Source organism: Panthera leo, chromosome B4 (genome assembly GCF_018350215.1).
Source record: "Panthera leo isolate Ple1 chromosome B4, P.leo_Ple1_pat1.1, whole genome shotgun sequence".
NCBI lineage: Eukaryota > Metazoa > Chordata > Mammalia > Carnivora > Felidae > Panthera > Panthera leo.
This window is the reverse complement of record NC_056685.1, coordinates 31,875,875-31,897,884: the sequence shown is the minus strand read 5'-3', so window position 1 is coordinate 31,897,884 and position 22,010 is coordinate 31,875,875. Positions and strand designations below refer to the sequence as shown.

Here is a 22,010-nt window from a genome sequence, read left to right as displayed (position 1 = left end):
TTACTCCCCTTCTAACATACTAGCCAGTTTATTATGTTTACTGTTTACTGTCCGTGTCCTACCAGCAGAATATAAACTCCAAAAGGGCAGGTTCTGTTAGTTTTGTTCTTGATGGTGCCTGGTAACCAGTGTTGAGTATCAGAAGACCCTAAGTGAGTATGTGTAAATATGTGTCAAATGGATGTGTGAGTTCCAATCGAGATATGCATATAACAGAGGCATGCACATAACAGGGAATGATCAAAGTATTGGAAACACAAGGTACTGTGTTTATTCTTGTTTATTCTCCAAAATAAACTGATTCTCGTTTAGTTTCCAAAACCCACCAAGTGCACTTTAGAACAGCAACTCCAGTGGCAGCAGGAGGAATGGACTGGAGGGGAGAGACGGGAGCTGAGGATGTCTTCCTCCAAATGACAGATGAATGAGGGCAGGAGATGGGCTATAGCACTGAGAATTCCTCATGTGAAATATATTTCATATACATAATATAGGTGACATACTTAAAGACAAAATCAGATTCTTTACAGACATTAGAGCAATGATTTTTGAAAGTAAATAATTTTAATTTATTTAAACATTTTGAGATTACCATCTGTTGTTTCTTAGCTTACAAACAGTACATGGGTCTGAATGTTACACCATAATAATGAATTTGCAATGTACTATCTTATTCTAGATTTCATTATGCAAACTCTTTGCTTTAATCCCATCTCCTACATGCATTCAGAGATACTAATTTATTTCAAAGAGAAGTGACCAGGCTAATGAAAAGACCACTTTGCATTTGCCTTGGTTCCTGGTGTGCTCTTATTTCTACACTCTACCCTGCAACTAACATGTCAAGTCAGCCATTTGGCGGTTCATCTGAGCAGGCACAGAACTTCAGGTAACAGCAACTTCTAATATGTCTCACTCCTCCTCGCTTTCCATGACGGGATTCAGGCTTGCTAACCAGATGGACTAACAGGGATGCTGGAATCTGGAAAATAATGAAATCTCCTTCCTTAAAAATTATTTCAAAGGCATGCCAACTGCTTTTCCAGATGGTGCCTTGTCCAGCCCTACAAAGGAGGGAAGGCCTGCATCTTAGGAAGCTCCGATTCTTGGGAGAAGAGAGTCTTGTCAGGACTACTGACTTCCTCTGCCCAGCGGGCCCATGGAGCATTTGGCCCCAGGAGAAGGCGAGTGCTCCCTCTTCCCAATTGGATAACCTGCTGGAGTTAACAGCAGGCACTGACTGCTCCAGTCTCAGCCTGTGTGCCCACGACTTGGCTGACGTGCAACACAAGATACTGTCCTTCAGAGAACCACAGACCAGTGGCTCCTCTCCTTGGCATGAGAGGAGCCACTGGGCACTAGGGCTTCCAGAGCCTGCTGTCCAGGCTGAAACGGCTCCCAGGCACCGTGAAATCAAATTCTATTTCATATGTGTGCTCGTGAAAGTCTGACAACATTTGCCTTGGAGCATATCCTTCAGAGGAAGGGTTTTCCCTTTCTTGCTCAAGAGAAATGGAAGAAGACTTAAACGAGAAGTTGCATCCTAATGGCTTGTACACAATTACAGCAGGTGCAGAGTTCTGAAAACCTCACTGGCTTTTTATTTTAAATGCAGTGCTCTGCATTCAGTTGTTTCCATAGTTTTACTATGTTTCTTCTGGGGATTAGCATATTATTTACCTTTTACAATTTTAGTTAAAAGTTTTGTTTTGTTAAGTTTGCAATCCATAATGATCTCTTCCCCACTACCTCTACACTTTGTTTTGTTCATAGCTAAACCTGTTAGACCACTCTGGCCACCCTGATCCTGTACTGAATAGGGGATAACGTTTCACTCAGACTGGACAATGGGGCAGGCAGCACAGACCTCTTGGGTGTCACCAAGCTTGGGACATGATTATACCATCCATTGCTTTGATCAAAGGTTCTACGGAATAAGACACAACAGTGCTTGAGGACGAAGTTACAGAGGGCCTCAGCCCCCCTCTCTGGAGGGAGGCGCTTCACCAGTGGTCCTTCTTATCACCCCACTACTTTCCATCCAATCAAATAGTCAGATGGGAAGAGGTTGGTGCAAATATGAAGCTGAGCTACAAAAGTCATACTGCTTAACAGTGAAGGCCCTAAATCCAGACCAATACCAATGATGCTGGCCCCAGCTCTCACTGGGCTATGGAGAAAATATTTTGAAAAAATAAAAAATAAAAAGTAGAATCAACCTTTTGGGATTCCCAATCATTAGGGCCACCTGGTATCTTTTTCCTAATAAGAGTGCATGTCAAGAAATACTTTTTTTGTGACTTTATTTTTTTAAGAATTGGGTCTCTTTTTTTAAGATTTCAAGAATAGAATCAATGTACATTAAATAAAAACTGGTATTAAGAAGGTTATTAAAAATATGATAGTATGAATTATAATCAACTAAATGAATTGACCAAATCTAAATCGAGGGTAACTTGTCCTTATTTTACAACAACACATAGTGGGAAAAATTAGCATTGTGACTTCACACTTTCCATGGTACCAAGATGATGCATCTGCAATAGTGCATAAAACCCCAGTATGTTGAAGCATCTTACCTCAAGCTTATGAGCCCTCTCCCTGCTCAGGGGCTCCAAGGGAAAGCTCAGGTTGTTTGCTTCTGCCAGAGAACGAAGATCAAAATAATACTTGGCATAAACACTGGAAGGAACATTGATGTTGAACTGGAGCAATTCAAGAAACTGTCGTTCTAGCTCATTCCTGCAAAGCAAAGACAAAACAGCACATGTTCAGCTGCCATACCATGCTGCGTGGCCCGCCAAGGCAAGCCGCTGGAGACCAGACTCCAGAAAATTGCAACCTCCAAGGGAGAAAAGATATCTAATTAATTGCCTGGTTGGACACCAGAGTTGCCGCTTAACCACTAAACTGGTATTAAAAGCCGAATGATCGAGTGCCCAGAAGGATGAGGCCTGATTAACTGGGATGATCACTAGGAAGTGCTTCAGGGTGATTCATTTCATTGAGACCCAACACACACACAGCGGGCTCTGGCTGCAAATCTCAGCATGAACCATCACACAAGGGGCAGATGAAGCAGTCAAGAGCTGTCAAGTGAAGTCTGGTGAGGGCCTGAGACAGGAGCCCACGGGAAAGTCACTGTTAGCCTAGAGGCCTACCTTTCCTCAGTGGCTCTTCCTTGCCTCCTGGGAAAAGTGGAGGAGCTGTTGTAGGGGCTTTCTTCCGCAAAGCAGGGGGCGGGAGAGTGAATCACAGCCCTGGATTTGCAAAAAAGGGGACTTCCCAACCCAGAACAATGAAGGCAGCAGTTCCCAAACCTGAGCATGCATCCGGTCATGTGGAGGGCTTAACACAGACTGCAGAGTCCACCCCATCCTCTGGCTCAGCGGGTATGAGAATGTGCCTTTCTAACAAGCTCCCACGAGATGCTGATGCAGCTGGTCCCGGCCCATGCTTCTAGACCTACTCACCTACAGGCATTGGTCACAGGTATTAAGATCCATCTGGCTCACCCATCTATATAGTTGGGTGAAAATGAATGATGGGAAGTCAGAATAAATGATAAAACATCTATATGGAGAACTTTCCCATATCAATTATCTTTTAGATCAGGTTCATTTCTTGCTAGTTACTATCTGGAAGGAGAAAAGTCCTTGGTGATGGATCTGTTGAGCACTGGTCCTGGGTTGGGCACACAGTTTCAGCGTCGCACCCTGTGCTCCCAAGCACACTACACAGCCCTCTATTTCTGTCCATCACACTTCACTCCAAGTGTCACCTTAACTCAGCCTCCTCTACCTGTCTCCTCAGAGACAGAAACTGTGACATCGGAGTTTACATACCTGGCCCCTAGCACAATGCCTGACAATTAGTGCTCAATAATTCATGTTACTGAATGGGACAGACCAAGCTCAGCCTGGGTGGAGAGACAGAGGAAGGCTTCCACAGAAGTAACAGATGAACTGAGTTTGGGAAATGCAGAGCTCTGGTGGAGAGGAAGAAGGGTGGGGGCAGGGTATTTCTGGCAGGAAGTGGGGGACATGATACCTGATCACCATCTCCTGTGACTGAAGCTGAAGGCTGATGAACCAACCCTGTCCCGAGTGCCAGGTCTCCCCGGTCCTAAGCCCTGACCCCACCTCCGCTGACTCCACCGAACGCCAAGCCACCCAATTCTGGCTCCTGTATATACAGACACCTGATTTTCTGCAATCTCAAACTAACGTAGCACCATCCTGTCCCCACAGTGTACCCTAGTCCCAGTTTGTTCCTGGTGTCACCTCACTAAGCCATCAGAGACTGAGGGGGACTCTGTCCCAGTCTCATGCTGCTGTGACAACAGGGGCCAGGAGCACTGAGGTGACAGGGAAGGAAGGCCAGGATTTGAGCAAGGGCAGGCGGCTTTAGAGATGAAAGGTACTGGAAAAATGAGTTAAGAAATGTCAGCAAGTTGCTAGTGAAGGTCTGAGGGCTTCAGATGGGAACATGGAAAAGTCACATTCAGATCTTTTCATCAGAGAAACAGCATAACTGCATTATGTTTCTAGACAGTCCAGTGAAGGTGGTGAGCTCCAAATGTGCACATTGTGCTAAATTTTATTCTTTTCAAGAGTCTAAATTACTGACTTATTTGGGATAATTTTTACTTCAAATAACTTTTATTTATGCCTCCCTTAAGTGAGATGTAACAAAGATCATCCTGTGAAATATCGGAACTTAGCTAAGATTTTAATAAAACAAGAGAGCCAAAAATACTGCTAAGGCCAGAAGTGCCAAAACAAATGGGCTTGAAGGAGCTTTCCTGGGGGATGGTGGGAGCTGCCTGGGGACAGACTGCCGTCTGGTGGCCGAAGGTACCACTGCAGCTCTTACTCTCCTGATGCTAAGAAAATCTTGTCTTTTTAATTCTGTAAGAAAGCTAGTCTGTTAATCCTGCCCCAAATGGTATATTGATAGCAATGATTCTTGTTGAGGGTATACACTCTGATTAGAGTCAAGAGGAATCTTTTTTTGGACAAGATGGCATTCTCTCCAAGGTTCCTTGGGAAAAAAGAACAGCCTTTCTTCAGGCTTTTCTTGGATGTTTTTTTTTTTAAGTTCTGAGGGAAATATGGGCTTTACAGCTGTTGTGCTAAGGCAAGATTTAGAAAATAAAAATAATTCCTCAAATCTGAACTTCCAAACTGTAGTAGTACATCTTACAGGGACATGCAACAACTTTCTATGTGATAAGTCATAATAATAACAGTGGGGCGCTTGGGTGGCTCAGTCAGTTAAGCGTCCGACTCTGTGCTGAGAGCATGGAGCCTGCTTGGGATTCTGTTTCCCTCTTTCTCTGCCCCTTCCCTGCTCACACATGCTCACTCTCTCCCCCAAAATAAATAAATAAAATTAAAAAAAAAATACTAACAGTGACACAGAAAGAATGGGCTTGATGGATTTACTGCCCTCAAATGAATAATCATGAGAAAATAGTTCTGCTGTAAAATTTTACAAGAAATAAACTCAAGTCAATTCACAAAACATATATTCAGAAATATGTTATATCAGATCAAAACTGTAAAGAAACCCTGAATTCACACAATTTAGCAACTTACAAAGGGGCTTCTAAAACAGAGTAAGGAGAGTTGTTTTGATCATCTATACATTTATCATCTGTCCGCTTTTCTAAAAAAACGGGTTCACTTTAGAAACCAGCCACCCACAGTCTAGCAATCCCACTTCTGGCTATATACCTGCCAAAAGAACTGAATGCAGGGACTCAAGGAGATATTTGCACCCTGTGTTCATGGCAGTATTCACAACAGCCAAGAGGTAGAAGCAGTGCAAGTGTCCAAGTGTCTACTGATGGATGAATGGATAAATACTGTATGTACACAGACTAGAATATTTTCAACTTTAAAAAAGAAGGAAATTCCAATATGTGCTACTATGTAGATGAATCTTGAGGATATTATGCTAGGTGAAATAAGCCAGTCACAAAAAGAGGAATACTGTGTGATTCTACTTAAATGAAGTATCTAGAGTAGTGAAATTTATAGAGACAAGGCAGCATGATGGCTGACAGGCCGTGGGGGAGGGTGAAATGGGAACTTACTATTTTATACAGTTTCTGTATCCATTACCAGAGTTTCTAGTTGGTGATGGTTGTACAACAATGTGAATGTACTTAATGCCACAGAACTACACACTTAAAAATGTTAAAGCAGTGAATTCTACGTCATGTATATTTTATCACAATTAAAACCAAAAACCAAAGACCAGGTACCCTACACCTATGGAGGTTTTGAGGATTTGCTCTGCGCCTCTATCTGCTCTGCAGCACTAAGACAAGTCTCTTGGCTTCTCCTTGAGATTCCTTTGTTTACATATGAAAATGACTCTTACTAGGTTATTGCAAAACAAAAACAAAACAACCCAAAGTGTAATTTTTTTGACAGCATTTTTGCCTATCAAAGTTCATCATCCTCTTTCCCATCCACAGCAGTTGTCATCAAGTGCTCAATGTTGACCTACAACGGTGTGACCACTTACTGTTAACAAGAGAGAAAGAGACCTACTGGCCCATGGCCCTGTCTTGCTGCACAACATCAGCCTGAGCCTGAAGTCTGATGTTGGTGGCCCTGAGTGTTCTACCCACAAGTTTCAGGGTTACTCGTCTTACAATGTTCTTCAACGTACATTCCCAGCCACTTGCCCACATGGTCAGCTGCCTTCCAAGCCAGAACCTCACTGTCCCTTGAAAGGGGCTCCTAGTCACGTTCCTTACTGTTAGATGATTCTTTGGCTGGAAATGAACCTGTGCACAGAAAGGTCACATCAGGATGCTAGAACACAGGCAAGGCCAGCAACCGAGAGAAGGGTACAGAGGGAGACAGAAGGATGCCTGGAAGTACAACACATTTTATAAAGCTTTCCATCTGCAACTTGTGGATCCTCTTCCTGCTAAGGAGCTCCAAAGGAAAGCTCAGATTGCCTCTACCAGGAAATGAATACTAGCTACTGACATAACACTGACACATTGCGAAGTGCCATAGCTCTTAGCTTCCAGTGATATCCCACAATGCTCCTTCTCCATAGACAGGGGTACTTAGAAGCCATTTTCTCCCCAAGCTCATAAAGATTTCCTGGAAAAGACTGAAATCAAGCACTCATTTTAAAAAGTCCCAACAGTAAATCTACAATTCTGTATAGATGCTACAAAATCACTTAAAGCTCCTATCTCTACAAGCTTGTTCAGCAACACACACCTCCGAATGGCTTCTTGACCACATTGGATTTCATTCCTTATTTCAATAATGTTTACTGGATGTATTTGTTTGCTAAGGCTGCTATAACAAAATAGCGCAAGACTGTCTAATCTCTTAGAGGGCACATCATATTGGATTAAGGTCCATTCTAATGACCTCATTCTGACTTAATTAATTCTTTAAACACTTTATCTCCAAATATGGTTACATGTTGAGGTACTAGAGGTTAGGCCTTCACATATGTATTCGAGAGAGAAGGCCCTCAACCCTTCTGGTCCACCTCACATGCAGAATACATTAACCCAATCCCAAAAGTCCAAAAGTCTTAACCCCTTCCAGCATCAACTCCAAGTCCAAAATCTCATCTAAATCAGACATGGGTGAGGCTGGAGGTATGATTCATCTTGAGGCAAAATTCCTCTCCAGGTTTGCACCTGTGAAACCAGACAAGTATCTGCTTCCAAAGTACAATGGTTGCACAGGCATTCCCATTACAAAAGGGAGAAATTAAAAAGTAGAAAGGGGTTTTGGGTCTCAAGCAAGTCTGAAATCTAGCAGGGCAAATGCATTAGATCTTAAGGCTTGAGAACAATCTTCAGCTGATGCTCTATCACCCAGCCTGTTGAGGTGGCAGCAGCCCCACCTCCTCTGGCCAGGATAAGGCAGCCTCCGTGTCCCCAGACCTGTACCTGCTGTGCCTATGGTGGCAAAGGCAGCTCTGCCAGTTTCCAAACTGCCTTCAGGGTCATTTTTCCCCTTTTTTGAAGACTAACACTTCACAGCAGGAGAGCTCTGTTGGTCCATCTGGTAGAATCCCAGAAGTCTGAGAGCCTTCCTTCATTTTGTCCTGTCTCTGTTCACTTTAGTGTAAGCTGGCAACATGTCTGCTGAGATGGTTGATCTGATCCCTGAGCCACTCTTGTAGTCTCTTTGGCAAACACTGTCCAGCCATACCCTTACTCTTCTCTCCAGAGCACACTTTCTCATTTTTTGCAAAAGGGATAGGCAGAGATTAGAAAATTTGAATTTTTCCAAATCTTCAACATCTGGTCCCTTCTTACCTAAAAATTCCTTCTTCAATTTCTCTCTCCTCAGCTTTTATTACAAGCAGCAAGGAGAAACCAGGAAGCACCTTTAACATTCTGCTTAAAAATCTCCTCAGCTAGGGGCACCTTGGTGGCTAAGTCAGTTAAGTGTCCAATTCTTGATTTCAGCTCAGGTCATGGTCTTGGGGTTCGTGGGATGGAGCCCCGCGTTGGGCTCTGCACTGATGGTGTGGAGCCCATGTGAGATTCATTCTCTCTCTCTCTTTCTTCTCTCCCTCCCTCCCTGCCCCACTTGTGCTCTTCTCTCTCTCTCAAAATAAAAAATTAAAAATAAAATAAACTTTAAAAAATCTCCTCAGCTAAATATTCAAATTTGTTCCTTGAATGTTCTACTCTCCACAAACACTAGAACACAACTTGGCCAAGTTCTCTGCCACTTTATAACAAGTATTACCCTTAGCCCAGTGTCCAATAGCATGCTTCTCATTTCTGTCTGATACCTCACTTCAGAAGCACCTTTCGCATTTGTATTTCTAGCAACATTCCGCATTCTGTTGGTGGTCATACATGTATACTCTAAGGTGAGAGAGGCTTCCTCTAAAGCTCTCCTCTTCCTGAGTCCTCATCACAACCACCTTTAACAACCATATTGCTACTAACAATCTCTTCAGGGTAATCTAGGGATTTTCTAACATGTGCCTCAGAACTCTTGTAGCTTCTACCCATTGCCCAGTTGCAAAGCCAGTTCAGCATCTTAGGTATTTATTACAGCAGCACCCGACTTCCCAGTATCAAAATCTGTACCAATCTACTGGGGCTGCCATAATAAAATACCATAGATTGGGGGACTTAAACAACAGAAATTCATTCCCTCACAGTTCTGGGGGCTAGAAGGCCAAGGTCAAGGTGATGGCAAGGTTGGTTTCTTCTAAAGCCTCTCTCTTGCTTGCAGATGGTCATCTTCTCTCTGTGTCCTCACATGGCTGTCCTTCTGCCTATGCTGTCTGACCCACCCTAATGATCCCATTTAACTTAATTACCTCTTGAATGACCTTCTCTCCAATACAGATACATTCTGAGTCCTGAGGGTTAACTTCAACACAGGATTTTGACAGAACACAATTCGGCCCATAACACTGGGTATCTGTTGCAGCGCTCCGAGGAGCGCTGGTCTTCATGCTGGCGTATGTGCTCCCTTACAACACACAAAGCGTTCCGATTACGCCTAAAAATACAACTGCATTAGGGAACAGATTTCTAGACCTGTATCTTTCATTTCTCATTCTTTAAAGTGACTTCCCCAAGAACACACCAAGTGTGTGGGTTCTCCTTTTGGCTCCTCCTTTCCCACTCCTCTGCTCTGGGAGAGAAAGGCAGGCCACCACCAGCCCTTACTGAGGCTCACTGTCCTAAAAGGAAAAGCCTGCATGGCCATGGCGGGGCAAACATGTGACTACCAAGCATCTGCTCTTTTTATCTTCCTGTGAACTGCCCTCCTCCCCATTGAGGCCCTAGGCCCTTATCCCATTCCTTAGCTCAGGATGGCATACAAGTCTCACTTGCCTGACTGCCTGTGAGTCCCATATTTTTAATGGGGCTCCCATATGTGCAAAATGGAATGTGTTTTCCTCCTGTTTATTTGTCTTACATCAATTTAATTATCAGACCAAACAACCTAACAAGGGAAGAAGGGAAAATTTTTCCTCCCTCATACATACATCATCAGCACAAACAAGAAAATGACAACCATGATGTCATTCCCGCAGCACACAATCCAGTGTCAAATGATGTCAAGAAGTTGAGAGAGTAACTCCCAATAAAGGAAACAAGTCAGCACTTGTTACCACCTTGCACCCTCCTTTGTGGTCTGAATAACAATTATTTTAGTAGCTGTTTACACATTGAAATATAATCAAGACTTTAATTTTCCTTACTATCAAAAACTTATTTAGACTTTTCTTACTTTTTATAAGAAAGAATTAGAGACACAGGAAGGAGTTTTTAGGTCTATTGCAGAAATAAGCTCTGCAACAAAAGACCTACGAATATAAACAAGTGTGCTTCACAGGGTACCACAAAAATGAGGTGCCATCAAATCAGTAACCAGAGGCAAGAAGGGCGCTAGGTGGTGATGTGTCCACATGACACCCCCACAATGGAACCGTGAGGGTTCCGCATCTCCAGGATTATTGGGTCTAGGGAATGGAGGTGGACTGACACAGCTGGGAACCTCCTCCAGCCTAAAGCTTTCTCAAGGAAGCTGAACGAACATGAGAAGACTTTCAGCAAGAATAGTGTCAGAAATGCCTAAAAACCATAAGGAACTGTAAACAGTTCATCCTGATTGTTTTACAGAACAGCTCCTTTCTCCTCTAAGAGGCTTTAAATCTATTTCCTGTATTCCCAGATCCCAGAAATCCCAGATTATAGGCCTGCAGGTCTCCTGTTAACAATCCTCACCTCAATCTATGGACTGAATCATCTGGGAAATCCTAAGGCTGCCCTGAGAGCTGCGGGAGTGGATGCCCCCCACCCTCAAAGCTTGTGACACTTCGCTGAGCTGGGGCTCTGAGACCAGCTGGAAGAGAAATGCAGCCCAAATGAGACACATGAAAGGGCTCATGAACAAAATGTTGATTTTAAGCAACTGAACTTGCAAATTCTCTCTGAAACTAAACAGAAACAGATAGTATTTTAGCTCTTCTGCTTTTTGGGTTAGGCTGTTGGTATGGAGCACTGTTATTGGTGGTCTGCAGTGAGATACAGAGCCAGAACAAAATCCATCACAGACTGCTTACGGCATTAGTCAACACCGGTCTTATTTATTTATTTATTTATTTATTTATTTATTTATTTTAAATTTTATTTTTGAGAGAGAGGGTGGGGGAGGGGCAGTGAGGGAGACAGACTATCCAAAGCAGGCTCTACGCTGATAGCAGAAGCTCAACGTAGGGCTCAAACTCATGAGCCATGAGATCATGACCTGAGTCGAAGTCGATCCAAGCGCCCTAGTCTACACCTTCTAAAATTAAGGTAAAGGAATGTTTGCCTAGAATATAAATATAGTTTCAGAAATTAGTTTTACAAAATCAAAAAGTGTAACCAGTGCCTGCTCATGATCCCCAATGAAGTGGAGTACAGGCTTTTGCATGTAATATTCCACAAGTGTGTCCTTGTTGTGCCCACTCACAAGAGACATTTAGTCAAATTCATTCACTCCATACCATACAGACTATTCAGAAGGTATGTGGTTCCTACCCAAACTGTGCCTCACTCCCCAACCCCAATACACACACTCACATGTCCTCCACCGTAATGTCTTTCAGGATCTGGCAGTAATCCACATTCCACACAGCCTGGTCATCCCAAACCTTGGAGGCCAAAAGGATCGCCCCTAGAACAATCCGCTTCCAGTTGGCCGGACAGATGTCTATCTCTGCGTATGTTAAAAGTCTTTCAAGGTATACCTGGGAAGACATGAAAATGCCAGAAGTAAAGGACTTGAGCTGTTTTGTCCTACCTGCTAGCACACATAAATTCTAAAACGGACTCTGTTTCACCAGCCTTTAAACAAATTTTTATCATCTGATCATACTTATTTTTAAAGAGTCAAAGTGCTCAGCTAGTCTAATGTAAAACAAACACATGCTGTAATTGAACAGTGTGGATGTAGCTGTATCTTAAAAGACTCTAAGGTAGGAGCAAATTCCAGGTACCACAGGTTAATTTCTTACTCTATCAGCTATGATATCAATACAAATTCAACAAAAACAATATAAATTTCAACAAACAATGTAAATGGAACAAACTTATGTTTCTATATGTAAACTTTTTATTTTGAGGCAAGTGTAGATCTAAATACAATGTTGATAAACCTATTTTTTATTATTGTGCTAAAATATACATAAAATTTACCACTTAACCATTTTTAAGTGTACAGTACTGTAGCACTAAGTACATTCACACTGTTGTAAAATCACCAGCAATCTATATTTCCAGAGCTTTTTCACCATCCTAAATTAAAACTCTACCTACTAAACAACTCCCTGTTCCCCCTCCCCCAAGCCTTTGGCAACCACCATTCTACTTTGTCTCCATGAATCTGACTACTCTAGGAATCATTCAATACTTGTCTTTTTGTTCTGGCTTTTTTCACTGGGGACATGGCAGTGAAGCCGACAGTCCTATCCCAGAGTCCAGTGACCCCAATAACCAAGAAGGTGGGGCTGCTGTAGGAGACGCCGAGGCTTCCTGAGATGGGGAGCCCTCGTGGGGGAAAGGCAGTTACAGGTGGACGTTTTATGTCTGAGACACCCCAGAGGATGCCATCCATGCAGGAAGTGCACCCGCCTTTGTGAAGTTCAAAGGAAACAGCATTCAGATAAGAAATGCGAGTGTCTGTGACACACAAAACAGAATTAAGCATGGATACGATGACCTGGGGATACAGCTTAGGAGAGAGGAAAAAAAAGGGCCAGGTCAGAGCCTTAAGAGCCCCTCCTGTTTTAACATCTGGAGAGGGTGAAGGAGCAGCGAAGAAGTAAAGTCTACAATGTTCTGTGCTTAAGATGTGTATACTTTGAAGAAGAAGCTACAAGGCAAACCTAGGTGTTTCTAAGTGCTGAATTAGGCTTACAATATTACACAGGTGTCAAAGAAAGAAACGGAAGTGGTCCCTTTCACAGTGAAAAATAAAATTAAAGATGTGAAAACACTTCAGGCAGTGCCCATGTGGGTGGAGAGGGGCAGGGGAGGCGAAGGGGTGAAACAGGAGGGAGAGTAGGGAGAGAGAGGGAAAGAGGGCAAGAGAAGGAGAGGGGAGAAAGAGAAGAAGGGAGGGAAAGAGGAAGAAATGATCCTTAATGGAAGCAAAACTCCAGGCCGATTAAGAAAATCAAACCGGGGCGCCTGGGTGGCTCAGTCGGTTGAGCGCCGACTTCGGCTCAGGTCACGATCTCGAGGTCCCTGAGTTCGAGCCCCGCATCGGGCCCCTGTGCTGACAGCTCAGAGCCCGGAGCCTGTTTCAAATTCTGTGTCTCCCTCTCTCTGACCCTCCCCCATTCATGCTCTGTCTCTCTCTGTCTCAAAAATAAACATTAAAAAAAATTTAAAAAAAAAATGTTTAAAAAAAAAAAAAAAAAAGAAAAGTCAGACCATCAGCTCGCAGCTCCTCCACAGAGTCTCCCGTGGTTCTCTTGATCCCTAAATCACAGGCAGAGGAGAGTCATATGCTTCCTCCAAAGCAGCAGAAGTCATGGCTTCTTTTGCCAGTTTGTATTGGTCAATTGTCTGGGAAGTTTGGAGGAGGGTTCAGAATGTTTTCTCTTCCACTGAAATAGGGGTTTTGCCAAGATGGGGTGGTGGCGGGCACTCAAATGTTTGCTGAATGAGTAAGTAGATGAACAATGGTTCTTTTGCTTTAGAAAGGTTACTGTTCTGCTTTTAGGGCTTTATTAATGAAAAAATAATTTTTTAAATCTTAAAAACCTAGATTCTTATGGGTCATCTCAGATACCAGGTATTCCTCAGAACAGATCAGGGGCACTATACTAAAAGACAAAATCATGAGATGAAATTACTAACATATTTCAAATCCCAAAGACAAAATAGCCAATAAACTGTTAAGAAGAAGTCCAGTCCTAAATGTACTGAAAGTAATAAAATAGGAAACCATTACAGGTCAAGTCTACTTTGACTTACCCCAAATTAGTTTGGGTGACCCTCCCATTCACTCCCATTGCTGTGTTTTTCTCAGTATAGCATATGTAGTTGCCTCACCAGTCTCTCCACCTAGTAAGCCACAAATTCCCAGAGGACAAGGACTGCATCTCATTCCCACTGTGTGCCCAGAATCTAGCACAATGCTCGGACAGGGTGTGACCTCAGACTGCTTGTTTAACAGACACATCATCCTGCAGAACAAATAAGGAATAGCATCTACAGAAGAGCTTTGGCTCTGGAATAAAGCAATAGGAGGGTACATTTTAGTGTAGGAGATTTAGGGAAGAGAATAATCACAAAAAGGGAACTGCATTTATGAAGGCAGAGTGGACTTAAAGGTAAAACTGAGTGCTTGGTTTGTAAGACAGGTGCAGTGGTGAACAAGGAAGTTCAGAGGACACAGCCCCAGAGAGACAGGGTCCACTCTACTGTGCCAAGTGCAGAAAGTGAAAAAGGCTTTCAAGTAAGCCCCAGGAAGTCACAAAACATGGCATGCTAACTGAATCCTATGGACCTTTGTGGGAGCTTCCAAATCTCTCTCACTGAACAGTAGCATGACATAGCATTTGGCTGTGACAACTACAACTACTGGTGAAAACAAGTAGGTGATTGAACAGAGCTCAATGATCTTTTCAATTTTTGAAGATTTTAGTTTTTAATGGCATTGATTATATTAAATGAACAAAATGAGTGAGCTAATGTTTAGATCGTGACTTTTATTTGTGTGAAAATTAATTCTTCAGGTAAAGATCGAGGCCAGGTCAAGCAGAATTTCAGCCAGATTCTGTCTGTCCTTGGGACCCCAGATTGTGTATTTTAAGGATGACAACTAACTCTTTTCATTTTCCATCAAGAGGAGCTACACTTGCAGTGGGCATAGCATAATGTATAAACTTGTCAAATCACTATGTTGTACACCTGAAACTAATGTAACATAGTGTGTCAACTATACTCAAAAGAATTAAAAAGTAGAATCATAAAATGTGTAATAAAAGTGAACTAAGAGCAGAAAACTAAGACTGGACCTAACTAAGCTTCCAGATTTTTAAAGCATGAGAAAAAGGAGGTTGTGAAACAACATTCACCCTACACCCTAAGACTCTACTCCTGTCCATAGATAAAGTAAGCAAATCTCTCCCAGCTCCCCACTGAAACAGATTCTCACTAGCTCAATGCAAATGGGTGGCCACTCAATTTTCTTCTTACTTACTTTATACCATAGTTGGTAGACATTAATAAGCATGCTAGATGATATTTAAGATAATATTTAATGCTAGGAGAAAGGGGAACCCTGTTACATTGCTGGTGGGAATGCAAACTGCTATAGCCACTCTGGAAAACAGTATGGAGGTTCCTCAAAAACTTAAAAATAGAACTACCCTACAACCCAGCAACTACACTACTAGGTATTTACCCAAAGGATACAAAAATACAGACTGAAAGGGGTACATGCACCCCAGAGCCCAAATGTCTGTTGACTGATGAATGGATAAAGATGTGGTCTGTATATACAATCTACTACTCAGCCATCAAAAAGAATGAAATTTTGCCATTTGCAACAACCTGGATACAACTAGAGGGTATTATGCTAAGCGAAATAAGTCAGAGGAAGAAAATACCATAGGATTTCACCTATATGTGGAATTTAAGAAACAAAACAAATGAACATAGGGGAAGTGGAAAAAAAAAAAGAGAAGGAAGCAAACCATAAGAGACTCTTAACAATAGAAAACAAATTGAGGGTCGATGGAGGGAGGTGAGGGGGTGGGCTGAAATGCATGATACTTATTAAAGAGGGCACTTGTCAGCTCAGAGCCTGCAGCGTGCTTCGGATTCTGTCTTCCTCTCTCTCTGCCCCTTCCCCACTTGTGCTCTCTCAAAAACAAACTAAAAAAAAAAGGGAGGGCACTTGTTATTGATGAGCACTGGGTGTTAATATGTAAGTGATGAATCACTAAATTCTACTCCTGGAACCAATATATGCTAACTATATGTTAACTAACTAGAATTTAAATAAAAATTTAGGGGGGAGAAAAAAAGGAACTTGGTTGAAATACAAATTCTCCAAAAATAAATTTAATGCTAAAAAAGAACCTAAAAAATATCATTCCATGTCTGATCTTCCATTAGGTCTAACTAAAGGAATTAGATATTACAATACACTCCATTACCAAGGGAAGCAGGTTGTTATGTTAGGAGATGAGGCATTCATAATAAGCTCCACTTAATAGCATGCAATTTAGCAGAACTTGTCAGTAAGGCCATATTCAAGGGTCAGCTGCAATTTCTTTACTAAACTCCCAGCTGGGTATTTTAATTCTCTGCCAAGTAAAATAATAATTGATTTTTCCTAAACAATATTCCTAGACTATTCATTGCTAATAGGACATTCTTGCTCAATTAAATTTTCAGATTTAAATTCATGAGGACTATCCTAAGGAGTCTCTAGAAAATATAGGTTAGTGAGCAATTAGAGTTACAGAGTATTCAGTTGATCACACACAATAAAACTGTTCAAAAGCATGGGGGAGGAATAAAAAGCAAATACAAATACATATATACCAAAATCTTGATGATACTGAAATTATTCCAATCCTATTTTAAAGAGTTAATCTAGAACTCCCAAGGAAGATGGGGTAGGAGGACCCTAAGCTAACCTCCTCCCATGGATACAACTAGGTTAACACCCACATCAGCATAAATAACCCAGAAAACAACCTGAAGACTGGCAGACCAAACTCTCAACAGCTAAATGTAGACAAGAGGACACATCAAGAGGATAGCAAGGGCAGAGATGCGGTTGGGAGACAAATGGACTTGTAGGACTGTCCCCAGGAGGGAGGGGCACGTGGGCATAGAGAGGGGAGAGAAACAGAACCTCACACCAGGGAGCTTGCAGGCGGAACTCACAGGGGAAGACAAACCCCAGTAACACTGGGCTTTGAAAACAAGAGGGGCTGAATTTTGCAAGTTCTTACAATCAGTGGGGTTTAACACCACCTTCAAAATCAGTGGGTTCAGCTCTGGGAGAGCAGAGGAGTGAAAGGAAACTGAGTCCCTGCCCTTTAAACAGCACAGTAAACAGCCCCATGGAAAATAACAGCATAATAATTGCAGTCTGAAAAATGCCTGGGGCATAGGGGTGGAAGATTTGTTTACTAACCTCAAGCATGTCCGGAGGGCAGAGATCCTTGGGAGACTTCTCCAGGAACAAAGGAGCTGAGGGAGGGGGGCATTTCCCTCCCGTGCTCCCCAGCATAAACACATGGACACCTGCTGGAACCGCACAGTGCAAACATTCTCCACCTAACTTGCTCACTGTGTGCCCCACACTTCCACATTCTCCTGCAGACATGCCACCTCCAGCCAGGCCTCTGCTCCAGATGTCCTCCCACAACAGACCCAAGCAAACCTTGCTAATACTGCATGTCCTGAGCCCAGGTGCTTCTGCAAATCTACCCTCTCCAACCTGGCAGGCCTCAGTCCCCGAGGCTTAGGTCCCCTACCTTAGCGGACCAGCACAAACCTTGCTAACAATGGTTATCTGCACCTGTGTTCTCCTGCCGTCTTGTCCTCTCTAATGAGGTCTGGCAGTATGCAAAGAGCCCCAACCAGGACTAGCACAACCCCAAAGTGACTGCTGACCCAGGAACAGGGAAGATAGTCACACATACCAGTTCGACTGTGGCCCCAGGAGTGGGCTGAGGGCAGACATCTGGTATGACTGCAGGTTCCCCCCCTCCACCAACGAAAATGTCTCTGGCAACAAAACAGGGAAAGCCCACTGCTGTTCGGTGCTACTACATCTCTGGCAAATGTTTAGTCTGACTCAACTCAAGCCCAAGGCAGTCCCAGACTAGCCCACTAACAACACAGGGACTAAGCCTTCCCAAAACAGGCAAAGAGAGCCATTGTAGACAACTAGACTGAAGGCAAAAGCGGCTTAGCCACAACAGCAGGGCACACAAAACACACATGGGAGATACTCCTGAAACGCCAGATTCTGGTGACAGAGGACATTGCACTTCAGGGCACTACAGGACCTCTTCTTCAAAAGGCCACTATTTTCAACAGCAGGAAATGTAGATGTACTTTCCTAATACATAGAAACAGACACAGAGAGACAAAATGAGGAGACAGAAGAATACGTCCCAAATGAAAGACCAGGACAAAATCACATCAAGAGACCCAAAAAAAACAGATAATAAGCATGATAGAAAATTGAAAATAATGGTCATAAAGATACTCACTGGACTTCAGAAAAGCATGCAGGACTTCAGTGAAACCCTCAACAAAGAGATAGAAAACATAAAAAAAAACCCAATCAGAAATGAAAAACTCAGTAACTGAAATTGAAAATACACAAGATGGAACAAATAGTAGACTAGAGAAAGTAGAACTGATGAGCAACAAGAGGACAGAGTAATGGAAAGTAATCAAGCTGAACAGGAGAGAAAAAATAACAAAAAAATGAAAATAGGTATGGGGAATTCAGTGACAACATCAAGCATAATAACACTGCATTATATAGATCCCAGAAAGAGAAGAGAGAGAAAAAGAGGGCAGAAAATTTATTTGAAGAAATAATAGCTGAAAACTTCTTGAATCTGGGGACGGAAACAGAAATCCAGATCCAGGAGGCATAGAGAGCCCTCAGCAAAATCAACTCAGAGATCTAGACCAAGACACAGTAATTAAAATGGCAAAAAGTAGTAATAAAGAGAGAATGTGAAAAGTAACAAGAGAACAAAGACTGCTACATATAGGGAAACCCCATTAGGCTATCAGTAGACTTTTTAGCAGAAATTCTGCAGGCCAGAAGGGAGTGGCATGATATAATCAAAGTGCTGAAAGGAAACAACCTGCAGCCAAGAATACTCCATCCAGCAAGACTATCATTCAGAATAGAGGGAGAGATAATGAGTTTCCCAGACAAACAGAAGTTAAAGGAATTCATGACCACTAAACCAGCCCTCCAAGAAATGTTAAAGGGGACTAAGGGGATTGTTTTGAATGGAAAAGAAAGACCATAAGCAAAAGTAAAAAAAAAAAAAATAAATAAAAATTAAATTAAATTAAATTAAAAAATGGCAGCACAAAAAGCAGTAAATTAAGTATATTTATAAAAATCAATCAAGGGATTCACAAAAGGATGTAAAGTATACACCATATACCTAAAACATAACAGGGAAAGTAAAGAATGGGTTCAAACTTAAGTGATGATCAACTTCATACAGACTGCTATATGCAGAAGATGTTATATACAAATCTAATGGTAACCATAAATCAAAAACTGGTAATAGACATGCAAAAAATAGAGAAAGGAATCCAACACACAAAAGAAATCCATATCACAAAAGAAAGCCGATAAATTATGAGCAAAGAGAGTAAGAGAAGAAAGGAACAGAGAAGAACCACAAAAACAACCATAAAACAAGTAATGGCAGTAAGTACGTAACTTTCAGTAATTACTTTGAATGTAAATGGCCTACACACTCCAATCCAAAGACACAGGGTGACAGAATGGATAAAAAACCAAGACCCATCTATATACTGTCTACAAGAAACTCATTTCAGACCTAACAACATATGCAGATTGAAAGTGAAGGGATGGAAAAGTACTTATCATGCAAATAGAGTGAAAAGAAAGCCAAGGTAGAAATACTTACATAGGACAAAATGGAATTTAAAACAAAGGCGGTAACAAAAAACAAAAGAGGACACATTTATAAAGGGAAAAAATCCAACAAGAAAATATAACAATTGTTAATATTTATGGACCATACATGGAAGAACCCAAACACATAAAGCAGCTAATAACAAACATAAAGGAAGTAATCAACAGTAATAACAATAGAGGATTTTAATACCCCACTCACAGCAATTGGTAAATCATCTAAACAAAAAATCAACACGGAAACTAGCTTTAAATGCAATATTGGACCAGATGAATCTAACAGATATATTTAGAATATTCCATCCTAAAACAGCAGAATACACATTCAAGTGCACATGGAACATTCTCCTGAATAGATCATACATGAGGCCACAAAACAAGTCTCAACAAATTAAAAAAGATCAAAGTCATACATGCATCTTTTTTTTTTCTAATGTGTATTTTTGAGAGAGAGAGAGCATGAGCAGGGGAGGGGCAGAGAGAGAGGGAGACAAAGGATCTGAAGCAGGCTCCGCACCATTAAGAGCATCTTTTCTAACCACAGCATTATGAAATTAGAAATCAACGACAAGAAATGCTCTGGAAAGAAGAGAAGTTAAAACAGGTTACTAGACAATGAATGGGTCAACCAAGAAATCAAAGAGGAAATAAAAAAAATACATGAAGATAAATGAATTTGAAAATACAATGATCCAAAATATCTGGGATGCAGCAAAAGTTGTTCTAAGAGGGAAGTTTATAGCAATACAAACCTACCTCAAGTAGCAAGAAAACCCTCAAATAAACAACCTAAATTTACACCTAAAGTAACTAGAAAAACAAGTACAAATAAAACCCCAAAACAATACGAAGAACTAAATAATAAAGATTAGAGTAGAAATAAATGCAATAGACACTAAAAAACAACAGAACAGATCAATGAACCTAGGAACTGGTTCTTTGAAAAGATCAACAAAATTGATATACCTTTAGCCAGATGCGCCCCTCCCCCCCCCCAAAAAAAAACAGTGAGAAAGACTCATATTCAGAAATGAAAAAGGAGAAACAATAACCAACACCACAAAAATATAAAGAATTATAAGAGAATATTATGAAATATTATAAAGCTAACAAACTGGATAATGTAGAAGAAATGGAAAAATTCCTAGAAATGTATAACCTCCCAAAACTGAAACAGAAAGAAGTAGAAAATTTGAACAGACCAATTATCAGCAATGAAACTGAATCAGTAATCAAAAAACTCCCAAGAAACAAAAGTTCAGGACCAGATGGCTTCACAGGTGAATTCTATCAAACATTTAGAGAAGAGTTAATATCTATTCTTCTTGAACTATTCCCCACCCCCAACAAAGAAGAAGAAGAAGAAGAAGAAGAAGAAGAAGAAGAAGAAAAAGGAAAGATTCCAAATTAATTCTATGAGACCAACATTACTCTGATTACCAAAACTAGATACAGACAACACACACAAAAAGAACTACAGGCCAGTATCTCTGATGAACACAGATGAACATAGACTCCTTAACAAAATATCAGCAAACTAAATCCAACAATACATTAAAAAAATCACTCACCACAATCAAGTGATATTTATTCCTGGGAAGCAAGGGTAGTTCAATATTTGCACATCAATCAATGTGACACATTACATTAGCAAAAGGAAGGATAAAACTTAAATGATCATTTCAAGTCATGATTAAAAACCCTCAACAAACCTCAACATAACGAAGACCATATATGAAAAACCTGCAGCTAACATCACCCTCAGCTTTTCCCCTAAGGTCAGGTAAAAAACAAGGACATCATTCTCATGTTTATTCTACATAGTACTAGAAGTACTAGCCACAGCAATCAGACAACAAAAAGAAATAAAAGGCATCCAAATCAGTAAGGAAGAAGTAAAACTTACACTATTTGCAGATGACATGATACTATCTATATACAAAAAACCTCAAAGACTCCACCAAAAAACTGCTAGAACTGATAAACAAATTCAGTAAAGCCACAGGGTACAAAATCAATGTACAGAAATTTGTATTGTATTTCTACATACCAAGAAGGAACCAGCAGAAAGAGAAATTAAAAATCCCATTTACAACTGCACCAAAAATAGTAAGATACCCAGGAATAAACCTATCCAAAGAGGTAAAATACCCCTACTCTGAAAACTATAAAGAAACTGAAGAAATGAAAGAAACTGAAGACGACACAAAGAAATGGGAAGACATTCCATGCTCATGGTTGCAAGAACAAATATTGTTACATGTCTATACTATCCAAAGCAATTTACATATTTAATGCAGTCCCTATCAAAAT

General features: G+C 41.3%; 1 protein-coding gene across 4 annotated transcripts in view; it reads right to left on the bottom strand.

Annotated features, from left to right (window-relative positions):
• Positions 1 to 22,010, bottom strand: part of CCNY (cyclin Y) — a 314,187-nt gene that overhangs the window by 2,781 nt on the left and 289,396 nt on the right. For all 4 annotated transcript variants that reach the window (XM_042945369.1, XM_042945368.1, XM_042945370.1 and 1 more), the window contains 2 exons: positions 11,600 to 11,766; positions 2,580 to 2,742 (listed from right to left, as the gene is read on the bottom strand). In XM_042945369.1, coding sequence (XP_042801303.1) covers positions 2,580 to 2,742; positions 11,600 to 11,766 — 330 coding nt within the window. The remainder of the gene's footprint in view (positions 1 to 2,579; positions 2,743 to 11,599; positions 11,767 to 22,010) is intronic.